Genomic DNA, 11,285 nt, shown 5'->3' with positions numbered 1-11,285 from the left:
CAGGTCCCGAAGGGAATCATAGCCACTCCCTAGCTTCAGGACGTTCTAGTTTGCTTGGTGGGCCTTATGGAGAGTGTGGCCCAAAACGATGCATGTTCGGTGGCACCAGCTGTCTTTAAGGCTAGGGGAGGAGCACATACACCCGCTATTCACACTCTAGAGTAGATGGCTCCCATATATCAGAATCCAGCAGTTCCGCCACTTGGAGTAGTTTAGCCTATTATTGTTACATAGACCGAGGAGAGGCCCTCGATATTATCTGAGGGTTGATGAGGTTGGATAAGTTCACAAAGCTCTTCCCTATTCACTTCAGTGGTGCACCTTTTAAGGACCGACATGATTATTTGGACCGTTGCTACGAGGTGCTGCGCAACATAGGTATTGTTGAGTCTAATGGAGAAGACTTTTAGTGTTTCAGATGACCGATACTTCCAAGAGGTGGTGACAAGATTATGAGCAGGGTTGATTAGTAGGGTCGCCACCCCGCACTTGGGATCAATTTTCACAGCTTTTTCTGAATAAGCTTATTCCTTTCACTCTAATAGAAGAGTACCGCAGGTAGTTCGAGCGCCTTCAGCAAGGTAGCATAAGTGTTACCCAGTACGAGACATGATTTGTAGACCTAGCTCTCCATGCAGTTATCTACTCTCTACTGATAGGGAGAGAGTGAGGAGATTCATTGATGGACTTACTTTCAGTATAAGACTACAAGTGGCCAAGGAGACCGGAGATGATATTTCTTTTCAGAGGACCATAGAGATTGCTAGATAGATCAAGATAGTTCGTAGTCAAGATAGGGGGCAGTATCTCAGAAGAGGCCTCGTCATTTTGGTGGTTTCAGTAGTGCCTCATTTGGAGGCAAGGGTTCATTTGGTAAAGGCTATCCTCCCATGTTGATTCAGTCAGCACTTCAGGCAACCCCCGGTACTTTGGGATGTCGGGGTTCCTATGGGTCTCATTTTGAGCAGCTAGCATACAACGCACTTTCAGCTTCTATTAGTACACCTCTGATCCAGAATTATTAGGTGGTTATTCAGGTTGACAGGGTCAGTTCCAAAGTCAGTAGTCAGAGCAGCCAAGTACTTGTTATACTTTTGGAGATCCGAGGCACGTTGCGAGATTTTTCCCTAGGTCACAAGGCAGCTTGCCACAGCAGGATTCTCGTGCCATGGTTCCGGAACGGATTGCTCCACCACCCGCTCAGCCAACAAGAGGTGGGGGTCAGGCTGCTAGAGGTGGAGGTCAGGCCATTAGAGGTAGAGGTCAGACCATTAGAGGTGAAGGCCAGCTAGCTAGAGGCCATCTGAGAGGCAAAGGTCAGAGTGGTGGGGCCCAACCCTATTTTTATACATTTACAGCTAGGTCTGAGGCTGAGTCATCTAACGTCGTTATCACAGGTATTGTCCCAGTTTGCCATAGAGATGCTTCAGTTCTATTTGATCCAGGCTCTACTTATTCCTACGTGTCATCCTATTTTGCTTCATATCTGGTTATGCCTCATGATTCTTTTAGTTCTCCTATATATGTGACTATGCCTGTGGGAGATTCTATTATTGTAGATCATGTTTATTGCTCGTGTGTAGTTTCTGTCGGGAGCCTTGAGACTAGTGTAGATCTTCTAGTTCTTGATATGGTGGACTTTGATGTTATTTTGGGCATGGATTGGCTATCACCTTATCACACTATTTTGGAATGTCATGCCAAGATGATGACCTTAGCCATGTCGTTGCCTTGATTAAAGTGAAGATGGACTCTTGGCCATTCTACTAGTAGGGTTATTTCTGATGTGAAGGCTCGACATTTGATCGAGAAGGGATATCTATCATATTTGTCCTATATCTGTGATCCTAGTCAGAGGTTCCTTCCATGGATTCAGTACCAGTTGTGCACAAGTTTCCAGAGGTGTTTCTTGTAGATTTGTTAGGGATGCCACCTTATAGAGATATCAACTTCTGTATTGACTGGCTCCGGGCACTCAACCCATTTCTGTTCCACCATTCATGGATTGGGGTTTTATTTGGTTATATCGTTGATGTTGATATCCATTTTTTCCTATATTATTTTTTCAAAATGCATATATATCTTCAAAACTATGCATTAGCATCAAATGATATTTTTCTATAATTTCTACATTTTTAAATTAATTTATTTCAGTATGTTATTTATGTAAACAATTACAAAAATTGCATCACAATTGACTTCATAACATTTCTTGATTTAATATTACTATTTATACTCATATTAAGTTTAAATTATTTCACAAATAGCTAGATTTATACTTTTTGGTTATAATTGCAACAACTTTGTAATTATAGCCCAAGCATACATTATTGCATTATTTTACAAAATAATGGTCCATTGTATTTTTAAAATATTGAATAATTATTTCTATGCATGAAAATTATTTTTATAATTTATTATTTATTTTATAAATTAATTTTTACTCAGTTATCTGGGTATTTAATAAATAACCCCTTTTTGTTTTCATACTTAACCCAAAAGACCAGCCCAAAACCCCTTTTAAAATTAGCCCAATCCCTTTAGGCCCAAATACACACCTGCTCGACCCAATACCCCCCATTCAATCCTGACCGTTGATCATTCAGATCAACGGTCCATATTTCCCTTTCCTTAATTAAACCTAGACCTAACCCCTCCCCTCCAAACCCTCTAATTCAATCCCCTCACGCGCCGTCATCACTCCCATTTTCTCTCAACTCTCTCGACCCAACCCTAGTTCTAAACGTCGTCACCGGCGTATAACTCAACCCCGTGATGTTTCCATGTCTTCTCCGGCCGGTCCTGGCCTTCTACGCACCATGGCTCTTTGACTTCTTAGATCCTTGAGACGATCTCAAGGAACCCTACCAGTTTTGGTTTGAAACCTTGCTTGTTATCCTGTCTCAGGCAATTTTCTCAACTGTGAGTAAGAATTTCCATTTGTTTTGTTACGAATCTATGGTCTCTTGACCTATTCTCACATCTCTATTACTTTTCTAAAAAACCTAGTCTATTACCTTTGATCCTTCTCAGATCTATATAGATTTGAGATGAATCAAGCACTATTACCTGTTCTTCTTTGTGAATTTCTGATTTTAACTGATTATTCAGATTTTTCCCCAAGGGTTCATCCCAAGTTACTTTTCAAAGGTTTTTCTGACTCCTAAGTGTTTGATTAATTATTATTTGTCTTCGTGACTGATTTGTGCAAAAATTACTTAAACCTTAGTTGATTTTGTGTGATACTCTTATTTTCTAACCTTTGCTTCGATTTTGAGTCTTTCTGTGTTACCAATCGTATTAATTTACTCTGTATTTTTGACTTACACATTTTTTCTTTATCAAATCCATTATTCTGTATGTTTGCCCTAATTAATCTCTACTAGGGTTCGAATCTGTTTCTCCAACTAATTTTTATATTTTTGTGAAGTTTTACTTAGCCTAATTTCTGTTTATGGAAGTTGAGTATTTCTTTCTAGAAATCAGTGTTATTTTGAAAGTTTTGGCTGATTGATATACTCTGATCGAGATCCATATGCATAAATCTTGTGTGTTTTCTTATTTATGACCTTAATTGGTTATCCCTGCCTTATTTGATTGCCTGTATAATATATGTCTATAGTAACGCTTGATGAGTGTTTGCATTTTTCCTATATATCACCCATTTAACTTCGGAAAGGCATATTTGCAGTAAAACTAGTCGATTAGCGGTGCGTTCGACGGTTTCGTGCCTTTCCCCCGCAAGTTGTCCACTTGAGGGTCTCAGTCTAGACCTCTATAGCAACTTTACTCTGATTAATTGTACATGCATCATGGTCAAATTTAGTCAGGTTAATATGTTGTCCATATGATAACCCTTTAAGACAAGCCTCACCTAAAAGTCCATCGGGTTTACCATAATCCCAACAGACGCAACCATGATTGTGTGCATTAATTTTGGAGAAATAGTGCCAATATGCTAATCATTATTGTATAAATAGATGAACCTGGAGGATGAAAGGGCCTAACCACCTTTTGTTTTGCAGAAAATGCGGCACGAAGTCCCCAGATTTGGCATGGTCGGTAGTATACCTTCACTTTTACTAGATTGGTAGAGGGACCTTCCCTCAAGTGACCAAAATCATGTGAAACGAGTCTTAGAAAATTTGCCTTCTCTATTGGATCTTCAGCCAAACAAAATGTTGATCGAGGCTGCCCCCGTGTTTTGGGACAAAAAAAGGGTTGTGTTCCACTTTGGGGACATAGAAATGACCCCTCTTCTAGAAGAAATAGGGGGATTTGCTGGGTTGCCTTGGGATAGACCTAGTTTATTGCGCCTGAAAATCGCACCACTAGAGGATTCCTTAAGATGATTGGGCTGAAGAAAAATGATGACTTGGAGTGCCTTAAAAATTCCTACATACCTTTTGACTTCCTCTATGAACGATACGGTCACAGTAGCTCTTACCATATTTTTGATGATGAGTTCTCAATCACCTCCCTGAGTTGGATTCATCGTAGGGTCTTCTTGTTCATTGTGTGTTTCTTGGGCATGCTGGTATTCCCGATCCAAGGCGATAGAATCCGTACCAGGCTCGCTATGGTAGCCAAAACTTTAATGGGTGGGATCGAGGGGCAGACAAATACCATTGTCCCACTACAAAAAAAGGGACTATTTGCGGGGGTTAAATTTGCAAATTCCGGGGGTCAGTAACCCCCGCAAATTGTTTTCGCGGCGGTTTTAAAAACCCCTGCAATATTTGTCGCCGCAATCAATTTGCGGAGGTCTTTTCGTGACCGCTTGTATCATTTGCGACGGTTGATTTAGCGGCAATCAAACCCCTGTATTTTCAATATTTAATCAATTTGAAACTTTTTTTAGGAAAATGTTGCGGCGGTTGAAACCCCCGTAAATCAAGCAATTTGTAGGGGTTTAAACCTATGCAATTTGCATAGCATATTCTCTTTACTTAGTTAGAGAGTTATAATAACCTCAGTTATTTTTTTCAAAATAATATGATTTTTGGGGGTAATTGTGGCTCCCAAAATTTTCTATAGAATAATTTAAATATATTAATATTATGAAGCATGAACATAGTATTGAAATTGCATATCAAAATTAGTAACATTAAAATAATATTAAATCATAAGGAATGTAACATTAAGAATTATCTTTAGTCTCAAAACTAGCTTTAAACACCACATCTACTTCACCTATTAAGTGTAAAATATCTGCTGCAGCCATTAAGTGCAAAACATCTACTGCAGCTATTACACACAAAATATTTACTTCAACCATTCAATCCAGTATCATACTTAATTATCTAATACACTTGTAAGGAACTTCAATTGTTGTCACTGGAATCACTACCATCAGATGATCTTCTAAAGCCCATGAGTGAAATGGATCTTCTAGTTGTATCATTTGCATACAAAAAAAATATAATTAATAGAAGATTATAATGAATATGGGAGGTATGAGATGATCTCTGTTTCTCTACCGTCCTTTACATCTGAAGGCAACTTAGCATAGGAGTTCTTAAATGTATCAAATATCAATATTTTCAACAGAGTTCATTTGTTCTTTATGCAAAGAAAAAGGTCCTTGTGGTGTAGTATACCTGACTATACAAGTTTTTTATGGTGGCTAAAGGTTTAGCACTCCAGTCCAAGGCCAGAATATGCCCAGACAAGTTGGTTTCAAAAGCATATCAAGCCTTTGCATAAACGCCAGATTTATATATATACACACACACACAAAGATTCAATTTTTAATGCATATACAATATTTTTATGCTTGATGTTTGCTGTATAAATAGCGAAACAACAACAAGAAAAGAAACATAAGATGCAGCAGCAACAAAAACGACATGGGTGTATAAAAAAGATCCAATTTTAACCGCATTATTCTGTCACTTTTACAGTGATTTCTTGATGTTTTGTTCATAAAAACTGCACATCAACACCAATAAGTAAAACATAAGATGCAGCAACAACAAAGACAACATTGTAAATAAGAAAGACCCATTTCTACACATATTACCATATTTTTATGCTATTTTACAATAAATTCTTGATGTGAGATTCGTTCATACACCAAAAAAATAGCAGCAAGAGGCAAAACAACAGATGCAACAGAAACAAAAACAACATGGTGCGTAAAAAAGAACCATCTTTTAACATATATACCATATTTTAAAGTCGTTTTTACAATGAGTCTTGTTGTTTGGTTCATAAAATAGCACAACGGCAGCAAGAAGAGTAACAACAGATGCAACAACAACATTAGTAGATAAACTATTTTTTTCAAATCTTTCGATATAAAAAAATTATGAATTTTTTTTACCGTTGTAGCAGGAGGAGGAACAAAGATCCCAGCAAATTCTTCACGTATCCTCCCTTCTTTCATTATCATATAGGCCTTGAAAGCATTCATCATTTGAGTGTGAGCATTCATAATTTGAGCGTAATTCTCTTTTCTTTCATTGTGAGTATCCAAAACTTGTTTGTACTTATCTTGGCACATAGAAGAACACGAACCTTTATTTTGAGTCTCTTGCTAACTCCTTATGAATCTTTAAAAATAAACACTAAGTTAAACCAAGCAGAAGTAACATTCTCTTATATTTCGTGAAATCTCAAAGCATTTAGTAACTAGAAAAGTTAAAACAAGTTGGAAAAAGCATTACAATATTTTTCTTTTTAATAATATGATCATGTAAAAGAAGATTCAGCAGTTTGAAATAGAGATGAAACCAAGCAAGAAAAGTTTACCTATCGCATCTACTGTCCAATGCGACGTAGACTCACGTGCACCACGCCTTCCGCGCTATGATGCAGCTTGAACTGATGGAGTTGATTGTGTTGTAGTCTGTACGGACGGATCCGGTTGTGCTGCAGCATGAATTGACGAGGTCACATGTTCTGTGACATGAACAACTGGGGCCACATGTGCTGTAGCATGAACTGAAGGTGTCGGCTGTGGTGTTGGCTGAAGAAATGATGTCAGATGTGGTGAAGCTGAAGCAAACGTTGAAGCTAAAGCGGAAGCTGAAGCTGACTGAACTGACTTTTGGAAGTTCGGGTAACGTCGGGGCCTCGGCATATCTATAACCAAGATTCACTAGCACTTTATAAGTCTTCTAGACAAAACAAAGAAATATTTAAATATCCTTATCAAAGAAATACAAAATAGAGAAATATTAAACCAATCATAACAAAATTCAGATATATATAACCATCTGTAAATCTTCAATTCAAAGGTGTTTACATAACAACAAAGTGTTAAAATGCTCAACACACGAAATATACCATAGAAACTAGAAAAGCTAAATCCTATTTAGGGATATGCTCCTCTATTGAAACTTGGATATTCTCATAATTAACATCAAAAAACTGTTCAAATTCTTGTTGTTGGAATGGTTCATTCTCGTATATTTCTTCTTCATCCGCCATTCCCATGTCAAACAAATCTCTTGGCTTTAGATGTACGGCCACACTCCATCCTTCGTCAGTTTCATCATCAACATAGTATACCATATTTGCTTGAGATGCTGCAATATAAGGATCATGATCCTCACGATCACCAATATGAATCAATCTCGAAAAATTGACACAGTGAAAATTCCAAACATCTCTTTTGAATCCTCTATCTCGAGTAGTGTCCGCCCATTGGCACTTGAAGAGTACAACTGTGAATCGGCCATAATAATTAAGCTCAATTATATCTTCTAGCTTTCCATAATATGGCAAGTCTGCTTGTCTTGCATTTCTATCAGCATTAGATGCAATACAAGAAGTGTCAAAGGTAAGAAAAACTCCACTATTTTGAGTTTTCAATCCTTGTTCTCTAGACAAAGTCCGAAAGTTGAATCCATTAATGTTATAAGCAGTGAACCTCCTTCCATCTGGAATTGGACCTCGTGCTAAGAATTGCATGTCAACAAAGATCGTGTTTGCTATGTTCGGATTCATAATCTAAATAAGCAAAACTATTTTTGTCAATATTTAAAATTCAAGAAAGAGAGCTATACATAGACAAACAATATACTACAATACACTTACTTGCTTTGGAAACCAATCAGGGAACTCCCTATTAACTCTCCTCTCTATCTCTGTTATTGAAGGCCTTCGGCCTCTTGAACTCCTTCTTATGTGCTCCCTAAATTCACTAAAAAGGATTTAAATGTATCAATTTTAATCGCTTCACTCTAAAGCCTTTGTAATTATCTAATCAATTAAAATTTCTTACTCAATATATGGCTTCACGGCATCACAGTTAAGTAACATATATCGATGAGCTTGAGTCTTCTCCAAAGGAGTCAAGAGGAATGTGGAGGATCCTCCAACTGGTTTGCCTTGACGAGGGAACATAGATGACATATCAGAAGGCTCAATATGATTTGGTTCATCATTTACACGTTTAGGCCAATTTACCCTTGATTCAATATCCTCAAAATAGCGGGAAAAGAGAGTTAAAGCTTCTTCAACTAGGTAACCTTCAGCTATGGAGCCTTCTGGTTGTGCTTTATTCCCTACAAGAGACTTGAAATGACCTAATAGTCTATAACCAAAATGTAATAGTATTAGAATAAGTGTTTACTTTGAATTACTATTAAAAGAATAATTCAAAGAATTTATTAATAAATGAGCAATTTATCTTTCCATAAAATACATCCACCGATAATGTACTGGACCACCTTGTATTACTTCATCCACTAAATGGACAGTTAGATGAACCATTACAGTAAAAAAAGATGGAGGGAACAACATCTCTAGGTGGCAAAGTGTGAGTACAATCCGATCTTGTATCTTTTCGAGGTCCCCGAGGCTTAAGCTTTTCAGACAAAGGTGTCTAAAAAAGGAAGAAAGCTTTACCAAGACCGCAACAACATGATTTGGAAGCACATTTCGAATTGCTATAGGTAACAATTGTTCCATAATGATGTGGTAATCATGGTTTTTTAATCCAAAGATCCTCTTTTGATCCAAATCAATACAACGAGAAATATTACTTGAGTAACCATCTGGCACTGAGACATTCTTTAAATTTTTGAGGAAGGAAATTTTCTTCTCCTTTGGAATAGCAAAAGCAGCAAGCCGACATTCCTCATTCTCATCAGGCCAAAGATCACGCCTTATGCCCATATCTTGTAGATCTTTTCTAGCCTTAACATGATCATTTGATTTATCTTTATCATTTAGCAAAGAATATATAATATTATCAAACACATTTTTTTCGATGTGCATAACATCTAAGTTATGGCGCAATAAGTTGAATTCCCAATATGGAAGATCAAAGAATATGCTTTTTTTTCTCCATTGCAGAGTTGCACTTTGCCCAACATTCCTTTATCTGTTTCTTTTCCTTCTATCATTCAACGCCGCAGGTCTTCCAAATGTAACATCAAGTTCTTTCACTTGTTGCAAAATATCAGAACCAGATAACTTTCTTGGCGGGATCCTCTCCTCCACATTACCATAAAAACGATGCCTCATCAATCTAAATTTATGATTTCTTGACAAAAATCGACGATGACCCATAAAGTACCACTTCCTACTATAACAAAGTCGACAAGGTTCTGTGTCAAAATTACAAGAGGGACATGCAAAACCAGTATGTGTGTCCCAACCAGATAAGGTATCAAGTCCAGGAAAGTCACTAACTGTCCACATAAAGGCTGCTTGCATTCTAAATGTTTCATTCTTTTATGAATCAAAAGTTTCCACACCTTCACACCATAACTCGTTCAACTCTTTAATAAGGGGTTGTAGGTATACATCTATATTATTTCCTGCTGTACGTGGACCTGGAATGATCATTGATAGGATAAAATTTGGTTGTTTTGATACACAACCAAGGTGGAAGATTATATGGAACCAAAACCACTGGCCAAATGCTATAATTAGTACTCATCGTCCCAAAAGAATTAAAACCATCACTAGCTAGTCCCAATCGAACATTTCGTGGATCAGAAGAAAATTCAGGAAAAATTGTATCAAACCTCTTCCATGCCTCACCATCTCTAGGATGTCTCATGATTCCATCTTTGCTATTATCCTCTACATGCCATCTCATGTGCTCGGCAGTCTTAGAGCACATGAACAATCTTTGTAGTCTTGGTTTTAATGGAAAGTAACGCAAAATTTTGGCTTGTTTCTTTTGTTTCTTCTTATTCTTCTCTTTCCTCTTACCAATAGTGGATACCTGATTGTTGTTGCTCTTCTCATTAAACTTCCATCTAGAAGTGTGACAATACTTGCATGTTTCCTCATTAGCATCACCTTCCCAATATAACATGTAGTCATTTGGACAAGCATCTATCTTGTCATAATAAAGACAAAGCTTGTTGATGGTATTCTTGGCTTCCTAGAAAGAATCAGGGATCTTTGCAAAGTTAAATGCATCCCTTAGAAGGTCTAGTATCATAGTCATCTCCTTGTCACTTAGCCCTGACAAGAACTTTATGTGATATAATTTTAACAAGAATTCTAGCTTTGAGTACTTAGACCCTTCATATAGTTCTTGACTTCCATCTCTAAGCAACTCAAAAAAGTCTTTATATTATTTGAAGCGGGAATATCATTTAATATTTCTTCTTCTTCCACTACTTGTGATGGACCTACATCAACGCCCTCATGCCCTATGCCCCGAAATGCTTCATTACTCAGCAATTCTATAGGATTTTCGGGAGGTGGTGCATCTTGAGTGACCTCTACGTTCCCAGAATTCTGCAACACATTTATTTCCCCGTGAAGAACCCAAGTGACATAATTTTTAGGAAATGGATTGCAAATCAAATGATCAAGCATTATACCTCTTGTCTTCCACTTTCCAAAACCACATTTCGGACAAGGACATTTTATTTTATCTCTTATAGCTCCATTCATAAACGCAAAATCTAGAAATTGATTCAAACCAAGCAAATACTCTGTTGAGGTTCTTGGCATTCCAATCCCAGACTTGTCCATTAGAAAGTACAAATTGATCTAAAATTTTCAAAAGTGCAACTGTCAATGAAGATTCTTTTGCGCAAGAGAGTTCGATAAAAAATAAAAATAGTTTTGCAATCTGTCAGTAAATCAAATTAGAGTGGGGCAACTTGATAGTTTCTGTTGTTAGGTTTTAAATATTCCTAAATTATATGCTTTTTTAACAGAAATTAATTTGTCTATGATTTTTCAACTTAATTTAAACGTAATACTCAAGGGCAGAAAACCACACTTCATAAGTCCATAAGTATTGTCATATATAATAATTAAAGAAAAACATCCTCTTTCACAAATGCACATTTTACAAATTAAAC

At 37.1% G+C, this 11,285-nt stretch overlaps 1 protein-coding gene across 1 annotated transcript; it reads left to right on the top strand.

Annotated features, from left to right (window-relative positions):
• The first annotated feature begins 1,168 nt into the window (after positions 1-1,168).
• On the top strand, positions 1,169-1,735 carry LOC138887324 (uncharacterized). Its single transcript, XM_070169059.1, has one exon. It carries the CDS (start codon positions 1,169-1,171, stop codon positions 1,733-1,735), a length of 567 nt encoding a protein of 188 aa, XP_070025160.1.
• The last annotated feature ends 9,550 nt before the right edge of the window (positions 1,736-11,285 follow it).

This window comes from Nicotiana sylvestris, chromosome 3 (assembly GCF_000393655.2).
Source record: "Nicotiana sylvestris chromosome 3, ASM39365v2, whole genome shotgun sequence".
NCBI lineage: Eukaryota > Viridiplantae > Streptophyta > Magnoliopsida > Solanales > Solanaceae > Nicotiana > Nicotiana sylvestris.
Note: the sequence above shows the minus strand (reverse complement) of the source record. Positions and strands in the feature narration are given on the sequence as shown.

Coding starts and splice junctions, on each gene's coding strand:
- LOC138887324 (XM_070169059.1), top strand. CDS start 1,169: ATGGTTCCGGAACGGATTGCTCCACCACCCGCTCAGCCAACAAGAGGT.